Genomic DNA, 22805 nt, shown 5'->3' on the forward strand with positions numbered 1-22805 from the left:
CAACATGCAGAATTTAAATTTATAAAAACAATCTTCTTTTTTTTTGAAGAACTTCCGAATTGTTGTTTAAGAAAAGGGAGTTTTTCTAGTCTTCCATATATAAAGAAAGAATTGAGAGTAAACCTAAACATAAAATTGTATCAGTAATCAAGATTTGCTCAAACAACTTATTTTATAAAACTGGAAATCCTTAGGACAGCATGCTGGCAATGCGACCCAAAACATTTTAGCCTAGTGTTAGCATAGTGTTATTCGTTTTAAATTGAGAATCCAACGATAATCTTGTTTGCGCTTTTATTAATCATTTATCATCTCATTTAGCAAAAAGCGGGTGTATCTTCTTCAAGCAGGTATTCGAATGTTACTTGGCAGGATTATTATTTTTAATATATATTTTTTAGTTGTTAATAAATATAGTTTTATAAAAGCTTTGCATGTGTGTTGAGTTGTTGAATTAGTTGTTGTTGTTGCAATGTGTGTTATGTGTGTGTATGTATGTATGTAATTTTTGTTGTTGTTTTTGAATGCTCATTTGTTTTGTTTATTTGAAAAGTAGTTGCATTTTTTTTGTTGGCGTTATAGCTAATTATGTTTGCATTTTTTTTTGGGTTTTTGTTTTTTTTAATGCATATAGAACTCACATTAGGCGACATTGACTTAACTTGCTATTTAATGTACTATATATTTCCCAACATGTTTGACAATGTATCTACAATGGAATGATATCATTATCTATACATACATATTACATACTCGTAGTTTCCTGGTATCTCAATTAGTGATAATGCCATTTTGTATAAATTTGTAATTAAATTAATTAAAGCTTCTTTCGTGTGTGTATGTGTGTGTGTGTGTGTATGTATTTTCTTCTGCTCCTTAGTTGTGTGTGTATTTTTTAAAATATCAAATGCGAACAACCTAAAAATGTTTGCAATGTTTAAAAATTATTCTTTAACACAATCTATGTACAATTTAATATTTTGCTACTTATGCTTATGACTTTTATTGTTTTTTTGTTTTGTTTTAGTTAATGCGCCTACGAAGTTCGATCTAATGCTTTCATTTGAATTATTTGCTTATCCTTCAGATATATCGAAATGTCGTTAATACCTAAGAAATTTTCGGGAATATGCTGTGGAAGTTGATGAAAATTCATAAAATTGTTTAACAGAATTGTTGAGAATTTGACATTCGCTTTCTGAATTTGTTTTTTTTTTTAAGTATTTAACTAGAAATTTGTTAATTTGAATTGCGTCTACTTTAATTAGATTAAATAGCTATAACTACGTGTTTTTGTTTTTGTGGCTGCTTTATTAATTTATCGAAATCATCATCACATATCAAAAATGTACAAAAATTTTCCATTAGCTACGATTTGTTGTTTTTTTTTTTTTTGGTTTAACATTGCTGGCTTAACATTAACTGTTAAAGCAGCTGTCAAATAAAATACACAACAGGACATTCACACATTTGTGCAGACATACATTCATTTACATACATATGTATGTTACGTCTTAACAGAGTTCCATTTAACAGAGTTCCGTTTGGTTTTTAACAGTTTTCCGTTTAATAAATTGTGTTTGCAATGTTTGTTTTTCTCGTTCTTCAGTTATAACAACAACTTATGCCTTATGTTGTTTGTTCTGAATGATTAACATAATCAACATGCTGATATATTTTTTGTTTATCTATTTATATATAAATTTGCATTTGGTTTTGTGGTTTTACAGACGCTCGCCATGTTAAACAGTTTAACATTTTAGTAAACTTTCTCCATTCCTAGAGTTGATTTACCTTTAGTTTTAGTTGATTTCATTAATTAATAAGTGTACGTGTGGGCATGTAAAAGGCATTTGTTTGGTTTCAACTGTGTTTCGTTTAATTTCATTCAAATATATATAGATATATTTATATACTTTTTTAATATTATTCATATATTATTATGTAACATTTCTGCTGCCATTAGTTCGCACATTCAACTTTCAACTGTTCGGCGTTAAATTGCGATTTTTGTTTTCTTGTTGTTGGAAGAACTGAGCTGAAAAACCTGAAATAACGTTGCGAGTACGTTCAAATTTCTCTTTCCTTTTTCCATTTTGTTTTTGTTAATTCTTGTTTTTTTTCGGTTACCCTACGCATTTTTGAGCATTATGAATTATGTACCAATATGCGTGTGTGGCTATGTGTGGGAGTGTGTGTGTGTGTAGGTGTGTGTGTGAAAGGGTCGCACATAAGGGGTTGGCTGTAAAATCATATGTTTGTTTTAAAATTCAATGCTGAACTCAAAACCGCCTTTGCACACTTCTCATAAATATTTAAATACACAAAAACTTTTGGTTAAATAAATTCAATTTGTATTTTTATTGTGTCTCATTTATTATTTAAACTAATGCGTGTCTCTTTGCTTCAGGCATATATTAAGTTAGTGATATATATATGTGTATTTATATATATTTGTTAAATATTTAATGTTGTTTTCATATTTCTCTCTTTTTTTGTTTATTTTCCCATGTTAAGCGTTTCGAACAAAATTGACTGATCCTTTATTTGTTGAGTTCAGAAAATAATGGAATGCGTTTCTAAAGAAAATTACAGGATTAGTGGATGTTTTTAACAACTAATATTGCTCTTTGTTCTATAATAAGTATGTGTAGAGTTTGAGAAAGGAAAACATGCATAAACTTGTTCATGAAAGCTAACGGCAACGCCGCAAGCCTCAACACAGCGCTTTGATACCAAAACTTACGATGCGATTCCCTTCGCTTGTATAGCCTTTTTCTTTTCTATTATTTCGTTTAACAATTCCATTTCAATTCTTTTACTTAAACAATTAAGTAAACAACAAATTAAAACTTTATTATACATGTAACAAAATTGCAGAGTAAAACCATTCATATTAGCTATAAGTAGCTGTTAAAATACTTTATACAAAAAGGAGAAAAACTTCAACTTAGATATTTGAAGCATATTGTAACAAAAATCATTATTTGCGGTTTAAATGTATAACAATTGCTTTAACTACTATTTGCCTTGCTTTAAAATTTATGCGTAACTTGACATTGTTGCTCTTTTTTGTTGTTGTTGCTATTAATTATTAGTTAATATTATTTTTACAAAAGCATACGACCATATGAACTGTGAGGATTTTTTTTTGGGAGCTTTTCAAGAGACTACTGCTTAAAGATTTGTATGATTTGAAACAGTTTTATTTTTTTATAGGCAGGACATCCAATCGAATTGCATCGAAACTATTGTTGATTCACATTTAGATATAAATATTTATCGTGATTTGTAATTTTAAAACATGTTCTAATAGTTCCGAATTTTGGCTTTGATTGAACTTTTGAAAACTTAAAACTGATGTGGAAAATATTGTTTGATTTGTATTTCAAATTTCACGGATTTCTTTAAAACTGCTGCTTGTAACTCAACAAAAAGGTTTTTAATAGTAAAGTTTTGGTGCTGGAACTATCTCACCGAATTTTCTAAATGTTTGTCCATTTATTTCGAATATTTTGTGTTCAACTTTAAATAAATGCTGGGTTTTTATGCGGAAATGTCTCGATTTGTTTGCTGATTTCCTCGGCTGGTTTCGTATGCTTTGTTCGTTAATTCAATTGGTTTTTTATGCATTTTTATTTATTTGTTTAATTCATAACGTTAAACTTACTATACAAGCTCTCTCTCGTTCTCACTAAGAATTGTTTTCGTATTTTTTGAATTTCTCCCCTCGCAGTATTTTTAACATTAACATTTTTCTTTGTTGCATAACTATTATTGTTATTATTATACTTGATGCTTATTATTTAAACATATTGCGCGGCATACAAATTTTATTCAATGCGTTGCTTTCGCACTCCATAGTTATTTGTATTATTAAATTGATTTGTTTTCGTGTTGCTGTGTTTTGTTTGATTTGTTTGTTTTTTTTTTTGTAGTTAGTTATTATTTATTATACAAATTGCAAATGATTTACTTTGCACGGGTTAGGCTATGAGTGTTAAATGTTTGTCTGCCTGTGTGTGTGTGTGTGTAAATGAATGAGTGTGGTTGTGGATAGGTGTGTCTGTGTGTGTGTGTAAGCCCGTCTTGATTTGCTTTCTGCTTTAATAGTTATACTTTGTTGAGTGTATAAAAAATTGTTACTAACTTGCCAGCATATAAATTGTACAATATTTGTTTTCATTATTTAATATTAATCATTTATTAGGTTTTGCTTTCTCTTCACACGGCCTATGTAAATTAATAAATTGTTGTTATGAATAAAGTGAATTTTGTTTTTGTTTTTATATGTCTGTTGCGAAATGGAATACTTTGTTGATATCGCAAATGAAACAGCGACCAAAAAACAGGCACATCATTAACTTCTATAACATTACATAGTATTATATTTTTTTTGTTTGTTTCATTATGGTAATCAGTTGCAGCTACCGACCTTTTCGACCCCCTGCCCTTCAGCCAGCCAGCCAGCCATCCGCCCAGTGTCAGACAGCATGGCCACCATTTTTATGTGGCTGTTGTGGTTGCTGCTGATGCTGAGGAGGCTGAGGATTTTGTGTCGAACTGGACGTTGGCGCCTCGGAACGCTGTTGCTTTTTGGCAACCAGTCGCCGTTCACGCCAGCGATCAATGGGCGTGTAGCAGCATCTGAAGAAGGGCGGGGCACGCGTGGCACCGCCTCCACTGCTGCTGCTGCTACTCTGGCTGTGACTCAATTGGGCCAACGACTCGGCCGTCAGCTCAGTCTGTACCCCGCTGCTGGTCATGCGTGTTTGCATTTGAAAGTATTGGGGCGGTGGCGACTTTATTCTATGGGTCGGGGTTGGGGTCGGGATCGGGCCTGGGGCGCCCGCCTTGCAGATAACGCTCGGCGGCTCGACCTCGTGCAGCTCGAAGGTGTCCGAGCGCGTTGTCGTTGTTGTTGGCGTTGTGGTCGAGGGCCGGAACTCATGCGAGCAGCTCTCGACCATGGCAGTGCGATAGGTAGCGGCAAAATAGTTTGTCTCCAAATAATGGCAGGATTCAAATATATAATCATCGAACTGCAGTCGCGCTGAGCTGGCGGCACTTGAGTCTGTTGCATGCAACAGCTGTTGTTGCAAATGCTGATGCTGCTGCTGTTGGTGCAGCGAAGCATAGCGGCGCAAACAGCCACCTCCACCCTTGTGCGAATGTGTGGATGTGGGTGAGCCCCCGCCAGCCAACAGAACCAGCGAACTGGTCGTCGGCGAATGACTGTGTGCATGGACATGGCTATGGCCATGGCCATGGGCATGGGCATGATGTGGTGGTGGCTGCTGTGGAGCTGCCACTGCCACTGCCACTGCCGCAGCTGCTGCTGCTGTTGCTGCAACTGTTGCCGCCTTCATTGTGCGTTTTATCGTTTTGGTGTCGCTGTCGCGATGTCGCTGCTGTCTTTGCTTCATATCAACAATTTCTATTTCTTCTATATCACTAAAACTATTTAACTGTTTCAACAAATAATGCACATCATTTCGTTTCATTTGATTATCGTCTTCGTCGTCGTTGTCAGCGTGCCGCTCAAAAATCGTCGCATCCTCCACGTCCTGCTCGGCATTGTTGTCCTCCAGTGACAATGACAATGCCTGGTATTCCCCGCGGGACATTTTCGAGCTGCGCGCTGTCAGCGCGGTCGTCGTCGCTTTTGTGTTCGGTGCTTGCAATGTTAATGGAGTGCTCACGGCGACGGCGGCGCTGCGACCTGTATGGGTGAGGTTGTTAATTTTGCGCACATCTTGCTGTTGTTGTTGTTGCTGTTGTGGCATCAACTCTGGATAGGCCATGGCCAGACGTTGTTGCAGCGTTGCGCTGCACAGCGTTGGCGGCGTCGGCGGCTGCATGGCCTGATCCACAGTGGTGCTATCGATGATGCGATTAAATTTAGCCAAGGCGCTTGATGCTGCTGCTATAGATGATCTGGATGCTGTAGTTGTTGCTGTTGTTGTTGTAACTGCTGATGCTTCTGATGTTGTTGCTGCGTTGAACTTATGTCTTAGTTGTTGTTGTTCTTGTTGCTGTAGTTGTTGTTTAGGTTGTTGAGGCACTGTTGTGACGGTTTCTAAATTATCACCAACATCATCATCATCATTATAATCATAATTGCGACCACGCCCACTGCCCTGAGCATTGTCATTATCATCATTGTCATCATCATCATCATCATAGACATCTTCATCAACATCAATATCAACGCCATCCTTTAAAGTTTCCGTTACATTCAAATTCAGATTCAAATGCAATTTCTGTCGGAGCAGCAAACGTCCGGTCTTCGTGTCCGGCGCACGTACCGCGGGTAACCCCAAAGCGACACCCGCTCCATGTCCGGCCGCTATGACCGCCGCTGCTCTCTGCTGCGCTGTTGCTTTAGCTAAATTCTTTTGTAAAATTAACCTCCTCGACGAAATGATGTCATTATTGTCGCTCCCCCGCGATTACCGACTGTCGCGGGTGGAGCGAGGCCTTCCCTAACTGGATGTCGACGCAATCGGCGAGACGGGTGACAGCGGACTGCGTGCCTGCTCGCGCGGACAACCCGTCAGTGTGATGACCAGTTTCCTCGAGCCGGCCTGATCGCGATGCTCGCACAGCCAAACGCCCTGCCATGTGCCCAGCGATAGTTTGCCATCAGTAATGGGGATTGTCAATGAACTACCAAGAAAGCAGGCCTTCACGTGCGCGGGCTAAATAGATAGATACAACGAAATGGAAATCAATATACTTGTTGCATTCAGAAAAAAAGGTGCAACATAAATGAAGATGCTGCAAAAATATATAACTGTGTCGTAAAAGTGATCCAAAACTGTTCTATGAAACGCATTACTTTTTAAATATTTTCTTTAACTATCAGCTTTAAGTTATAATATTATTGTCGGACATATTGAAGAACTGTGAAAAGGTTGAAGAATTTATATTTGAGCGTTCAATCCCTAAATATTTTATTATTATTTATTTCCTAGTGCAACATCATTCGTTCTTTTTTTAATTTTCCTTTTTATCTTCATTGGTTATAGAAAAATATTGCGAAGTTTGATCGGAGAATTGAAATCTAGTTCTGTCGGCCCTCCGGAACTCAAGATCTTATCATTATAAACGTTCTTTAAACTACATATATATTTATTGAGACAGTTTTCTGATCTTTCAAACGGATTCGAAGTAAGCTGATATTCCAGCGAATAAATATTAAATTTTCGATTTCCTATAAAGATATTGTTCAATCAATTGGCGTTCAATCACTAAATAATCTTTTATTCTTCTTTTTTTTAATATCCTTTTTTATTTTCATACAAGTAGGTTATGGAAAGATATTGGGAAGTTTGATCGGAGAATTCAATTCTAGAACTCAAGAACTTATCATTATAAATGTTCTTTAAACGCTTCTACTATATATATTTAGAGACAGTTTTCTGATATTTCAAACGAATTCGAAGTAAGCTGATATGCCAGCGAATAACATATTCAATTTACGATTTCCCATAAAGATATTGTACATATTTCAAAATTATACTAAACTTAAGTTAAAACTTAAGTCTGTCAACAAGTTGGTCTTCTTCTTTTTACTTTTGGTTAGTTGTGGCAAAAATTGGCATCAGGTAGGCCGAAATAAAAAATAATACAAAAAGAGCACAATCTTGTATTGAAATGGTAATGAAAAAGTTATTTATTGGCTATTGTATCTTGACTAAGGTATTTTGAGTGAACCTTACTGTAGTACAGAAGTACAATAATGTCAGATTATGTACAGAAATTATTCATCCACCAAAGCGCCATTCTCAACAAACATTGAGTTATCTAACAAATTCTTTGTTCTTTCTACAGCGTGGGGGACCTCTTCAAGCCTACTTTAAACTTAAATGTAGCTCAGCTTTTGTAAATCATTGCTCACTTTTACGACTTTCCTTTATATTTATTTTAGTTTTTAGATTTCACACTCACCATATCATCGGGGCCTTCGCACGAATGCCTGTAGGGTAAACCTTCGGGAACAATTTTATTCAACATCATTTCCATGTCGTCTCTGCAATTTGTGCAAAATTGGGGATTATTGGTAAAAATCGTGAATAATTGCCGTTTCGCGCTTACCTGACGTCTGGATCCCAGCTTTCGTTTAACGCTAAACTCGCCGAAGTGTGAAGTACTGCAAGGGTAATAGATAGAAAGAGCATAAAATGAAAAACGCGTCAATTATGATTGTAAATGGGAGATAATAAAGAAGATGAAGAAAGAAAAAAAAGTGCAGAGCAAACATTTTTCAGACACGCCTTTGGCCAACACTTGGCGCCAATTAGACCAGCACGAATAACCAACTCTTGGCTGATCTGTGGCGATTAGCTTCAAGTTAATGCAAGCAATGCATTTTCGATTGAGTTGTGAGCAAACATAATGTTTATTAAATTAATTAGTAAGCTATGTGGCGAGAGTTGCATTTTAATGGCCAATGCACACGCTTGTTGAGCTATTCGGTATATGCATTATTTTTACATTTTTCAATTACATTTTAATTTGTTATGACAACACAATTGTGATAAGCATCATGGAATTTGTACAATGTACCTACAAAGTTGAACCACTTTCTCTTAAAGGCAAAAATATACTCGTATTTGTTGATCAGGGAAGGAGGACATTTACCAAATATTCTAAAAGCACTTTTAATTATGAAAAATACAGACAAATTGATAATCTTTTAATCGAAATATAATTTGCAAACATAAATTTCTCTATAATTTAGTAGCGTTTTATGGGGAAATTCAACAGCTGTTGAACATATTGTGACGAGTATGTTTAAGAAAATTTAATATCAGCTTCAGTCATTGCATTTTTTTTCTTAGAAGTGAGATAATGAAACGGACTATATAAAATTCCATTACAGTTTCAATATACCTTTACTCTAATCTTTACATAGCAACATTTTAATGTAAGCTGCGCATATTTCAAGAAAATGTTAAATATTTAAAATTTAATTATTTTTTAAGCGCAAGTCAAACCAGTTTGTTATATTTAATATATTAGACTATTATTTTACAACATTTAAGGTGCAAAAAAACACCAAATATTTATAGAGTTTACTTTTTATATTGGTTTCTCATTAAATTAAATGAATTTAAGGCATCTTGTGAGTATTTGGAAGTCATAAAATATATTTAGGCATAATCTTGTAAAAGTTTTAAAAAAGCTTTTAAAGTTGAATTTGTATTTTAAAGTTTACTCAGGATACATGCAAGTCAATTCTTCCCCATTGGACTATGTAAGGCACAGCTCTAAGGAAAGTGTTGCCTACTTTTGTGCTGAGCTTAATTCGTTAAGGTGGAATATATATACTGTTTATTTATATATATATATTCATACATATAGCACAGAAGACAAGCGTTTCAAACAAATTGAATGCACACTATTTACTTAAAACACATTTAGTGTAAATAATAAATAGAAACATACCACAAAACACTTAAATTTGCACACTAATTGCATATTCATGAATAAAAGAGACACCAAAAAGGCAGCAGCACAGCGAAAATTAGTTTATTATCAAATCCCTGAGTTGTAATTTAGGGGGCCCCCAAACACATCACACACAACAATAATGACTACAACGCAACAAACACACAGGCTCAACAGCAAATAGAAGAAGCGGAAGCAGAAGCACAACAAATATGGACGTTAGGCCTACAATTATGGGCAATGTGTGTACTTGTTCGTATATAGAGGTGTGAGTAAGTAAATGAGTGAGTGTGTGTGTGCTTATGTACATATGTGTGTTATGTTTACCAATGTTTATGTCCAAGCTGTGGGCCAACACAAAAGCACATTTCCTTTCTAAATAATTTCAAAAACGATTATGTCATGTCGGACATGTGTAAATGGCATCAAGAATTTAAATATTAGACAGAAAGCGCAAAACAAACACACACACACATACGTACACATCTACAAAGGTACAAACAAACAGACAACGACAATGAAAACGAGCTCGAAAGTGACAGTCGAAAAGGACAGAAAACAATGCAGTTCCGTCTGGTTCGTTGCGAGAGGTCGGGTCATAGAAATTTCGCAAATTGATTGCATCGGAAGGCAATGATATAGATTAAAAACTGATATAGACATTTGGGCAGACGTCGCACAGTGGTGACAAATTAAATTAGAATGAAGCCAAATTGTAAATCAATCACTGTACTTTAGTTTGCTTTCCTTAAATTGATTATTCTTCAGCGATTTAAGTTTTTTCTTTGTTAAAAGTAAGTTGATTTCTAAATAGCAATTAATTTATAAGAATTAGGAAAACTAGTAAAGCAGCCCAAGAGCCAAAAAATGATGTAATGTATTTGAGGTTTAAAATACATATATTCTGGATTTGGATAGCATTTTTCTACGATTATCTGGAAAAGTTGTACTAGCAAGCAGCCACAGTGTTTATGGATTATTTTCTTCTGTGAAACTCAGAAAGTTTTCCTTACTGTTGAGCCTGTCTGTCTGAAAAACCTGAGCGCTAGAAAAATATGTATTTAATTTAGTTCTTTAAACAACATTTTTCTTCGCCAAGTTTCTTTTATTTTGCATTTTAGGCAAAAAGTTTCTTCTGGGGAGGAAGATTTTGAGTAAACAAGCGGTGAATATACATATATTCGATGTGGATTTCATAAATTTCATTTTTTTAACTCAATGTACAATTATAGTGATTGGACTGAAAATTGAATATTTCATATAATTGTTATTTTTCTTTCGAACCTTTTTTCTTTGTATGTAATAAATAGTATTAAATTTATATAGTTTTTCAATGCAATATTCGAGTAAGGTTGAAAGATTGTCCAAGTTATAATAATATCTGACAATATTTTTTATTCGTTAAAGAATTTTTGGGTTTTTCAATAACAATATATTTTATTTATAGTTAACGACTATAAATAAATAAAAGCAAATTAAACTGGAATAATGATTGACAACTTTAAAAAGGAAATCAGTTGATTACAATAAACTGAATAAAGAAACAAAATTAATACAACAAATCAGGGGTTGGGGTGGGGCGCTAATCTAGTCCGGTGTGTTACGTCGCGGTCAAGAATTCCCACGTTTTTAATCAAGGAATTTAATTTACAGCAGCTGTGCACGACCATTGTTACTTAAATTAATTTTTTTGGGACTTTGAATCTGCTCTTTTAGCCAGTTAGCCACTCTCTTGCTAGCTTGAAATTTGCAACCACAGTGAGGCTTTCCGGCTGGCAGTCAGCTAGTTGGTGCTGCCCTCTTAGGTCGCGAATTATTAAACAACCGCAATTAGTTAGCTGCCAGCTGACGGCCTTTGCTTCCTATAAATGTACTCGCAGATGTAGCCACATAAATACGTTAGTTTATACATATGGTAGTCAAATGTCGTTTTAAATATGTTAATACGGCAACATATTTGTACCTACTTGTACATATGTATGTATAGTATGTAACATATATACGAGTACCTAAAGGATTGCAAGTGCGTTGGCGTGTTCGTCGTTTGGTCTAATAAGGCCAACTAGATCACTGGGGAAATGCATAACTTCATGTACACTAAACTCGCGCATCCGCCTGGGATACTCAACTGACACTTTTGCCGGCCCAGCAAATACAAATTTCCACAAAACGGACGAGGCGGCACCGACCGAGCAGGATGGCCGACAGACAAACGGAAGAACGTTTGCAATGGCGCGATGTCGGTGGCTATAATATGATTTAGCTTGTGGGCTTTGTGGCTGTATATCTTTATGTATATATGTACATATGTATATATGTGTGTTTGCCTACGGCAAAAGTTTAGTGGCAAGTGCTGGTAACACACACACACACACGCATAAATATGTATTTGTAAGGTGAATAAGATGATGGCAGCCAGGAGCGCTAATAAGCGTTGAGATACACGCTGAGAAAAAAAAGTGCACGAGCATACTTAATGTGTTTCAAATTTGTTATTGAATAATTGATTTATAAAGTCAAAATATCAGAAAGCAAGATTTGTAAGCCTCGTCCTCGTTTAAAGAATACCAGATTTGGTATAAAAACATTTGAGCAAATCCCCTTTTAATTAATTATGGAATCCATCGACGTCAACGCCCTTATCAAGCATCAAAAGGAATAAGATTTGTTTTCGACTCATTGCGAACTTACAAAATAAAGTCAAGTTCTTTCCATAGTTCAAGAATAATTAGCAATTTCAAGTTTATTTTATATTCTATTCTCGCTGCGCAAGAAGTTGTTAGATACACATTTTTATAGCTTGTTGAACTTAAACGGTGTGTAAAACTACGAATATGTATGTATACACTGAAATTGGTTCCAGATATAACCGTGTAAAAAAAGACACGGAGTATATGCAAAAATAGGTGATTGGTTTCTTATCTCTAAAGAATTATATATGCAATTTTTATACCCTGTACCCGTAGGGTAAAAAGGGTATATTAGGTTTGTGCAAAGTATGTAACATGCAGAAGGAAGCATCTCCGACCCCATGAAGTATATATATTCTGAATCAGCATGACGAGAGAAATCGATCTAGACATGTCCGTCTGTCCGTCCGTCTGGATGAACGCAAGGATCTCAGAAACTATAAAAGTTCGAATAACCAAAGTTGGCATCCAGATTCTCCTAGGTCCGAGAAAGGACGAGTTTATTTTATTTTTTTAAATTTCCCCCCCCTTCCCCCGCTACAGAATTTCGGCAATAGCGTCCACATTTCAAATGCTACCTAAACCAAACTTTGCACACATAATTTATATATAATTGTCTACTGTTGTTTAAAATGTTGTTCAATTCGGTCAATTCTAAGAAAAGTTATTAGCGAAACAAATTCTCGCCAGTACAACCCCACCAAACTGCAGCAACAAGTTCGCTCTTCTTCTTCCTCTTTTTGCTGCTGCTTTGGGCGCATATAACTCAGTGACGGAAGTTTACCTGGGTACAGGGTATTACACTGTCGGGCTTGCTCGACTGTAGCGTTCTCTCTTGTTAAAGCGTGTTATATCAAAATCGTATAAAAAAAGACCGTGTAAAAACAGTATTAGGTGTATACATATATATTTTTTTAAATCTTTAATCTTTTATTTAAGATCTGTCCTAGCTTGGACAATTATCAAATTCGGTAGTTTAATTTGGAGAATTATTAATCTTGGCTGCGAATATAAGACAGTGAGTAAGACATTAAGTTTCTTTGCTTCAAGATAAACCGACTCTATCCTTCTCGTCCGTGTTGCTCGTACCACTTGCCATACTAGCTCTATCATTTCTCACCGTGTAGCTTTCAGTGTTGAGTAGCAGCTGGCATATTGTACGACTGTTGGCTTGTCTGCTGATGTTGTTGTTGCCTTGTAGGCGACAAGGCGAACGAACCACTGCATAAACGAGGGGTGGTGGCATGCCTACCTCATCTTTCATGCATATGTATGTGTACATACATACATACTTATATAAATATGTGAGTATGCGTGTATGTATGTATATTCAGCAGAGACGCTTAGGCACTACAAAAGTTGCTAATGTTTTTAAAGAGGCCTTTTTATTATACAAAGTCAAACATTCTGACAGCGCACAAAGCTCACATACATACAAACACACACGCAGCTTCACAGATATACTCGCATGCATATGTACGTGTGTATGTGTTTAAGCAGACACGCACGCACACATCCACAAACGTCTGGGCTGCTGCTAATGTTTAACAATGGACTTGCGGTTGGTTATGTTTCATTCATATGCTACCACACACATACACATACACATACATATATTCTATAGATATGCATATCTGTGTGGGTGTTGAGCGTATCTGTATGCGGCAAATGCGCGTGTGGGCACGTCTGTACGTCTGTTTATGTATTTGTATGCATATTACATAATATTACGTTGTTGTGTGCTTAAATTCATAAAACTTATTACAAGCTTTGCTGCCTTTTTTATATTTTATTGTACGGTATGGTGGTCAAAAATTAATCGTTGCATACGCTCAGGCGCAAAAAAAAGGTTGAAAGAAAATGGCGTTGTGGTTGACCAGGCTGGGCAGGTAGAAGGTAGAAGCTGAGCAGCAAAACCACCGCAAAACACAGAAACTAGTTCAAGTTTTCAGGCCAAAACGCAAATATTTATTGGTGTTGGTTTCCTTTTGTTTTAGTCGCCGTCTCCATTGTCGTTGTCGCTTTTTGCATAAATAATATTGATTTATTGGCAGCGCAGCATTTTCGGCTCATAAGCGAGCAATTTTAATGCTAAGAGGAAGGCGTCGGAAACAGCGGCCAGAAGCAACGCGCCAACCAACCAAGCAACCAACCCATCAACCCACCAAACGACCTAACACGAACGACCCCAGCGAACGAATAAAAGAAAAGAAAGTATGACACACACATGGCTCATTTTTATATTTTGTTGGTTTTGTTTGTCGTCGTTCGTTTCTCATTTTTCCTATTTTTTATTATTATTATTTCTACTGGTGTGTGTTTCGCCGCCTTCGTTTACCGTCACACGAATAGCAAAAAGGAGAACAATACCCAGAAGGATTTTGAAAAAGGTCATTACGATTAGAATTGAATGAGTTGAACAATGCAATAATAACATAATTGTGTTAGAACTTTTGTATAGGAGAGAAAAGTAAAAACCGAACGACTGATTGTTTTGCTTTTATAAATATATTGTATGTTTATACGTTCTATTTTCTTCAGTTTGTTTAGTACTTAAAAAGATCCAAATGCCTTGTTTTCCAACACGGAAATGGGCCACCAGGATTTTGATAAAGGTCATTACGATTAGATGAGTTGAACAATGCAATAATAACATAATTGTGTTCAAACTTTTATCTATGGATGAAAAGTAAAAACCGAACGACTGATTGTTTTGCTTTTATAAATATATTGTATGTTTATACGTTCTGTTTTCTTCAGTTTGTTTAGTACTTAAAAGGATCAAAATGCCTTGTTTTCCAAAAAGGAAATGGGCAAGAATGCCTACATAATTTGCAAAGTTAGGCAGCACATACTTTTTGTAGCAGGAATGTTCTGTTCATATTATGATCTTGTGAAAACGATTGAAAGTTGGATTGAAAGGCAATTCCTACTGGGTTAGCATCCACCCACATACACACACTTAGCTGTAAATGTTAAGGAATAGCGATAGCTTCGCTTCGCTCGCTTTAGGTTTTGTTGATTTATTTGGTGACGCCGCTGCTCCTTTTTTCGAACCAAAACACACTGTGGTGGCTTTGAAAAATATGCTGGGGTTATAAATTGAAGTTGAACAATTTATATGATCTTGCGATTACAGCGTATAAAGCAAATTGCTGCTATGAAGTGTTTCAAAGCAGCAGCGTGGAATTGGTAACGATTTGTCAAAAGAGGGAGCACGCAGCTTACAATTCAAACTACATAGATATACTTGTATAGTATATGTATTTAATTGCTTCTTTGATAATCTGTTGATATACTGTTGCTCTATCGAAAAATAAAACGTAACTTTCCATGAATCTATATTAGCCAAATTAATTAAACAATTTGTATAATTTTCATGTCATTTCATAAATATTTAAAATCGTGAACTAAAATGAAATGCAAGTTTAAATATTTCGAAGCACCATGCTCGGTTAATTGTTAGATTAATTTTAAATAGTTGTGATATCATTTTTAAAAACATTCTTTTTTATTCACATGAAAAACTTTTAAAATATGGGTTCTAATATTCATTTTTATTTTAATCGTTTTTATTTTATTTAAGCAATTATTTATCAGCCTTAGCTGGAATCTTCTAAGCAGAGGTTGGTATCATTTTTTCAGGTATTGACTCATTCAGTTGATTGTATTTTGCGTTGTTATTATAATAATTTTTAAAATATAGTCATGCCTTCAATCTTTTAAATATTTGATTAAAAAACGATATGGTTTCTTCTACCAGTTTAGATAAATTCTATGAAATTCAGTAATTATGAGCTTTACTAACAAACTGATGATAAACATATAAATTCCTTTTTTAACAAAAGCGATATACCATGTAAGTATATTGTTAACAGGTAGGTTTGAAAATAATTCCAAACTTTTAGTTCTCTTAACTAAGAAATTAAGAAGAAATCTCATCATTTAGATTATTTAAATAAAAACATAAACATAAAGTCGTGTTGTCTAGGTTAGTTTTTTAATTACTCAGATTTTGTGACTGTTTTTGGTTTCAAAAGGCTTCATAACCATTTGGCTCTTTCCTGCCTACGAACTTCTGCAAATTTATGCGCTTTAATGGAGAGTTAATTACCACCTCTTAGCAATTTCCCTTGAAATATTCCACAAGATATATGATTTATAAAATGCCTAAAATGTTCTTCCATCATCAAGCAGTTTTTCGACACCCTTCCTGTTGTTTTCATTGCAAATTTTTCTATACATTGGCAATTGCTGTGCCATTGTTGCTTGGTGTTTGTTTCTCTGCCTTTCCGTGTATTGGTAAATGGACAAATATGTGCGGTATTGTGCCAAATATATTTACATATGTACATATATTCGATATACATGTACATATATATGTGAATATTAAAAACAAAAACTATTTCATTGCATCAGTAAGTCATTTTTACCGCTTCCTCGCCCATTTTATTATATTTTCTTTGAATACATTTTATTTAACAAGTTACCGTTACGTTCGCCCTACGGCTTGGCTTGTTTGTTTGTTATCCTGTAAGCTTGTATGTGGATATGTCTGTGTGTATGTGTGTGTGTGTGTGTGTGTGTGCATTTCCCCATAGAAACAATGACGGTATTGAGGTCAATACTAAAAGACAACAACATATGGCAAGGTTGCTTTGAAATAATTCTTTTTCCTCTTTTTAAATTAACTTTTTGCCTCACATTTCAGACAACAGTTGTTGGGTGGTATGTGCTCATACAGTTTGTAAAAAAATTGTTTTTACAGGGCTTAAATATTGTTTTTGTGTCTTTAAAGACATCATAAATGATTTTGTCAGCTTTTACATTTCTTTTATATTTTGTGTATTGATTTTGTTTAGGACCATATAATTGGGTCGTGTTTGAAAATTTGACATTTCTACATTCTTATATTTAATGCACTTTAATTGGTTCATTCGCCTTTCCAAGAATCAATATGAAAAATGTTTGATGGGATAAAATACTAGAGATGCGCTTGGAGAGACAAATAATTTGCATGTAAATGAAGCGTATTTAATGCTATTTGAATTAAAACTAATAGGAACTCTATACTAAAATTATTTTTCTGTTATTTGATTTACTTTTGAAAAGCTACTTCTAAAATGTAATGCAATACACATTTTAAATTATTTTCAAGTCCACCAGTATATTTAGTGACGAAAATAAAACTGCAATTCAATAAATTTCTGACTTACATATATTTGTATAAAAAAAACGAAGTCTAGTAAATCTTGTTACTATACAATTTTCATGCATAATGTTTACATGTTTAATGTTTTGGGGATAACAAATTTATGTTTAGAGAACGGCGTACAATTCTCAAAAATTTGTTGTGCGACTGGAGGGCAAAAAAATCTCCTCGTAAGCCATTTTCCTATTTTTGTAAGCCTTAACTTTAATGTCGAAATTGCAATGAACAGAAAATTTAAACCTATGCCGATATGTTTTTTGACATAATAAGTAGTTAGTAAATAATTTTGAAATCTATGCCGTTATAGTCATATTCCGTATTAAAATATTTTTGATTTCCAATCGAACACAAGTGTGATTTGGAGATGGAAAGATAAAGAATAAATATTTTTTAGTCACGTGCAAATTTGCTTTTGACAAACTGTTTTTTTTGTGAATACACATTTGTTTCAGGGTTTTCTTGACTTCATGTTTATATTTTGCATGGCATCTGTTGTTGCATATTACTTTATATATGTATATATATTTTTTGGATTGGGTTCGCACATTTAGTAAAGTGTTTCTAATTAGGAAGTCCTTTTAAGAAAATCAATAAACATGTCTTGACCTCAATTAGATTCCGCTTACAGTTCACAATACCAAGAATACACACACACACACACAGACACACACACACACACACAATTACACGCACACACTCGCATACAAAAATACACACAGACAACAACAAACACGCACAGAGATTCATTGGGGTCGGTCGTGAGACGGTTGTTGGGGAGAGGTCCTCTTGCTGGCATAACAAACACACGTGCTTTTGATTTGGCAAAGAGCGAGAGGGAGATAGTGGCACGGCCAGTGACAGCGACAGCGCCAGAGAGGGAGGGAGCTCTGAAGGAAGACAGAAATGAAAAAAAGCAGAAACGTCGTAATAATAAAGACTGCTGCATTGCTTTCTAAGACGATTTGCTCGCCACCCAAAGCGGGCGATTCAGAGTTTGCGTCGAGCATTCACACGCTATAGCCAGAAGCCATGACAAGGAGAATGGAGAGTGCGGGCCAAGGAGGACTATGAACAGGACGACTAAGACGACGACAACGATTGCTTTTCACTTTTCGTCCTAACTGTGCTGCCACAACTTGGTGCTTTTATGATGCGATTTTATTTATTTGCTCATGTCTGAACATGCCGCTCGACTCGTCCTTCCAGCCACCCATCGCTGGGCTCACTATGCGCGCGTCCTGGCATTGTAATGCGAACTGTCAACAAAACAGCTTTCGGGCAACTTCTCTGCCATTGAAGGCATTCAAAAGTCGATGTTCTGCAAGTTGTGAGAGCCATAGGCATGTGGAGATTCTTAGAAGTTTGCGATTAAGAAGCGCACTATGGATTAGAATTAGTTGGTGGAACTGCAAAAGCAAGTAGGACCATAAATTCCTTTTAAGATAGCTCCTAAATAAACCAAGAAATGCAGCCACTCCACCATCTCATATTCCAACGCAATCCCAATGCTCCAATAAACATTCCAAGCCAAACCAACAAAGATTATGCATAAACAAAGCAAAAACCAAATTCGGCACAACTCAGAAAGTTGAGGAATGGTTTAATTATGGTTTGATAAGGTTATTTGAACTTAAACTGCGTTTAACGAAAACTAGTCTAAGAACAAAGATTGGAATTTTTAGCTGTTATCAAAAGTTTGGAAACATCGATTCATCGAATCTTACTGATAAATACTACTACATCACAAAATAATAACCTTTTACCGGCTAGATAATGTGATATATTTCCCCATTTGGGTTGCTACTTTTATTTTGTGAATATTGTTTAGTTATTATTTCTATATAGCATACATTTCAATAAATTGATGAGGAGGATGAATGTAGAATAGAAGTTATAAGTATTTGGCTTCCAAAGTTTACCATTCAAACATGACATATCAATTATTTCACAACAACTTTCATGGGTTGGGTTCTTAAGACCACGGTTTTTTAATGGAAAGAAAGAGTTTGTGTTCATATCCAAAACAAGTCTTTCTTGAAAGTGTTTCAGTGTTACTAATAAGATATATACAAGATCCCTCTCACAGTGAAAGAGAGCACTATGAAGGGATTTTGGAAAATTCGAGCTCAAAGTGGGGTAAACAAGCTTCAACGTTTGTATGAAAAATCTACAATTTTCATTCGATTAACTTCAAACTTAGTTTGTATACAAGAAAAACTGTATTTTACTTGCTTTTACGCTATTTTTCCTGGGGCCAGAATTATAGGGATTTTCCCGTGGAAAAATCTGGACACGAAGAGCTATGTGCAATCAACGCACAGCCCAAACGGTAAGAGCTAGTATGATATATGTATGTATATTGGGACGAAAATATCATTAAACCAGCTGATTAACCCGCAATATTATAATTGAATTTAGTGTTAGAAAAGGAGCAGCGAAAAGTTGTCGCACACGCATTTAACTGGACACTCAGAAAATTAATTCAGCTTATTGTTTTGAAGAACTTAAGTTCACAACACTTAAATTACTCGTCAAATCTCTTTACTACTTAGCTTTCAAAAAGTAAATATAAATAATAGTTGTGTATTTTTCGTTTTGCACAGCATTGTTATTGCATTGGGCATAAAATAAAATTAATTTCATGACACATTCGTTTTATATGTCTGCCTGTACTTTAATTTGTTTAAACTCAATCTCCCCTCTGAAGTCATAGAATTAAGCGACCAATTCGATTGATTCTATTTACGAAATATGTAGTACGAGTCTTATGTGGATCATGTTGCAACGTATTAGTGTGTGATTGGAAATCGTTTTCAGCAGCCCTTTTTTCCCTCGATGTCAACGAATTTTCCGGCACCTAACAAATTCGAGCAGTAAAATGGGCAGACAGACGACACAATGGATAATGGGCAAAGGACGAAGATTGCTGTTTGATGGGTGGCTGCCTGGTCATTCTATTTGCTATATGTAGTTTAACCCAGTTCCTTGCTAATACAAAAAAGAAACTCTCAGCGGTGTGTATTTGGATGTACATACATTTATGTATAAAAACTTAAATATTCGTATCTGTATATAGTATGTGAGAGAAACGAATGCAACTTTCGGCTAAATTCGACAGAATTTTTTATTTTCGCCATGCTGTTAGTATTCCGTTTTATTATTACTTTATTTTTTCTTTTTTGTTATTTTTAGCTTCTCTGCTTGTTGTTTGTTGAAGTGAACTTTCCACTAAATGCCGCTGCTGATGCTGCTGCCAACGCGAATTCCCCAAGCTTCACAGAAAACTAAGCTGGAGGCTGGAGGCTTGTGGATGCTGGCTGGTGGATAGTGGTGGGGTGGTGTCAGAGCGTTGTGTGGACTGCACAGATTAAAGCGCAGACACGAAATGTGAGACCAAAATGAGTGGCATGGAAATGGGAACATTGCAAACAAACAAAAAAAAAAAAAGAAGAAAAAAACGAAAGGAAAAAAACTAGATGGATAGCTAGCTGGTCGACCGTCTAACTCAGGCGCTGTCCTCAGGCACTGTGGGAGTAGCCAGAACAACAGTCGGACAGAGCCAGTTGGCACACAATTAGCTGACATTTAAGCATTTGCATAAGGGTAATCATTATCTTCATTATCATCATCATTTTCATAGCATCGATAATGCAGCATCTTGTCATAGTACTGTGCAAACGGGGCAAGCACAAACACACAAGAAACATATCACGTCGCCATTGATAGCAAGATTATAAACCTATATAGGTTCAGACCGAAAAGGGGATGGTAGATAAATTCCAAATTACTTTAAATACCACATACACAAATAATCCGTACACGTATTTTTTTTATCTCAACATCAAATGATTAACTATATGTATACGCTCTCTAGGGAAGAGACCTAAACCGTAAAGTGAAGATTTGCGGCACTTGGCAGCAATTTTTCGACGCAGTGTCTGCTTGACTCGTCAGAAAAGAAGAAAAATAACAAGTCCTTGTTGTCATCCTTTGAGAAGCTAAACTTTTTGCAGCTTATAAGGCTTAAGTTTGAGTTGCTGTTTTGCTATTTCTCGTTACGACTGGCTGTTATTCTGTTCTCACAATACATTTCTCTTATTGCCCTGATGACGTATGGGGCGTATGGAATGATTTTTTTAAGGCCAAGCTCGTTGACAAACTGCATCCAGGATTGTTGGATCCCATACAAAAATTGATTTTTCAGCATATTTAACGCACGCTGTAACTAATCGTTATGAAATAGGAAGAACCATATCGAATATGAAGATAGTTAGAAACCAAATAAATAGAACAAGAACCGGAAACATACCGGAAATTCTATGTATAAGTCGGGCCTCTTTACGGATTATTTGCTGAAGAGATTTTGCCATTTGGTATCAAATACACAATTTATTGCGTTTGGAAGTTTAATCGGCATGTGTAAAAACTTGGTAAGCATTTTGTTTAATTTTAGTTTACAATTTAAGAATGTGTGGCTTTATACTTATTTTTTAAGGAATTTAAAACGTTTTAGAGTAAAAGCTAGAACTGTAAGTATTGTCCTTTTGTCGATCTAGATATATGTACATGCATATACTAGATCTAGACTCACCTAACGTACAAGTATGTGAATAATTTAAGCCGCTATGCAGACAAGCTCATGTTCAAATTATTGGTTTTAAAAGCATTTTAAGTACGTTTTTTTTTTTAAACCAAAGTTCAAACATTTAAAGTATACAAGCGACTCGAAATGTACAAGAAAGTGTTGATTTAATATAAATTATTCATTATTAAACCAATTTTTATATAAATTGTGGTTTTATATAAAATTCCCATTTTTTTTAACGCTTTAGAATGCTAAACATTTGTGACTCTTCTCAGTTTATAGAGTTTATTGTATTTCTCTCAGTGTACTCACTTTGCATATGACATAATCCCACAGAGAAATGCGCCAGCTCTGGCATCTGTCTGAGTATTTCCTCTGTGACTAAATGAACACCTCGATGCTGTGGCCTTAGATTGATCTTGCGCTGAAACCACGCGGAACCAATTTGTAAGCCGGCCGCGGTGCCGGCAATATCGGCCCCACCGCCGCCACGGCCGCCGCGATGATTGGCCGACGCCATGGTGCTGTTGGACGAGGAGCTCCGTATGTTGCTATTGCGACTGACGCTCTGCTTAATGTTGGCCGACGCGCCGCCACCGCCACCACCGCCGGCGCCGCCAGCTCCACCGCTCCCGCTGGTCGCTTTCGTTGTGCCGGCGTGTGGGTTACTGCTGCTACTGCGACGACGCTGACCGCTGCGTCCGCCGCTGCGTGTGCTCGTCGTGACTGCTCCGCCCGCTCCCACACCCGCTGCTGCCGTTGGCGGTGGACTTTGCGTCGATGTCTGGCGTTGGGCTCTGACCTTGGCGGTGTTGCTGTTGTTGGCAGCGGCAGCAGCGGCGGAAGTGGACGAGCTTGTGGC

The 22805-nt window shown here is 35.8% G+C and overlaps 2 protein-coding genes across 2 annotated transcripts; both read right to left on the bottom strand.

Moving 5' to 3' along the window:
• Window positions 1-2835: 2835 nt before the first annotated feature.
• On the bottom strand, window positions 2836-5880 carry LOC115631596 (lateral signaling target protein 2 homolog). The gene has a single exon (XM_030528396.1). It carries the CDS (start codon window positions 5859-5861, stop codon window positions 4485-4487), a length of 1377 nt encoding a protein of 458 aa, XP_030384256.1. The 5' UTR covers window positions 5862-5880; the 3' UTR covers window positions 2836-4484.
• On the bottom strand, window positions 2836-22463 carry LOC115631597 (UPF0047 protein YjbQ-like). Its single transcript, XM_030528397.1, has 4 exons — window positions 22256-22463; window positions 8101-8155; window positions 7954-8035; window positions 2836-6701 (listed from the first exon to the last, which is right to left on the bottom strand). Exons 1-4 carry the CDS (start codon window positions 22461-22463, stop codon window positions 6486-6488), a joined length of 561 nt encoding a protein of 186 aa, XP_030384257.1. The 3' UTR covers window positions 2836-6485.
• Window positions 22464-22805: the final 342 nt, after the last annotated feature.

This window comes from Scaptodrosophila lebanonensis, unplaced genomic scaffold, assembly GCF_003285725.1.
Source record: "Scaptodrosophila lebanonensis strain 11010-0011.00,11010-0021.00 unplaced genomic scaffold, SlebRS2 tig00001412-arrow-pilon, whole genome shotgun sequence".
Taxonomy (NCBI): domain Eukaryota; kingdom Metazoa; phylum Arthropoda; class Insecta; order Diptera; family Drosophilidae; genus Scaptodrosophila; species Scaptodrosophila lebanonensis.

Bases quoted from the DNA above. Each gene is read 5' to 3' on its own strand.
- LOC115631596 (XM_030528396.1), bottom strand. From the start codon at position 5,861: ATGCAGCCGCCGACGCCGCCAACGCTGTGCAGCGCAACGCTGCAACAA.
- LOC115631597 (XM_030528397.1), bottom strand. From the start codon at position 22,463: ATGGCGTCGGCCAATCATCGCGGCGGCCGTGGCGGCGGTGGGGCCGAT. The intron at 8,156-22,255 runs GTGAGTACACTG...TTACCCTTGCAG, and splicing joins GGGATTATGTCATATGCAAA to TACTTCACACTTCGGCGAGT. The intron at 8,036-8,100 runs GTAAGCGCGAAA...CACAAATTGCAG, and splicing joins AGCTGGGATCCAGACGTCAG to AGACGACATGGAAATGATGT.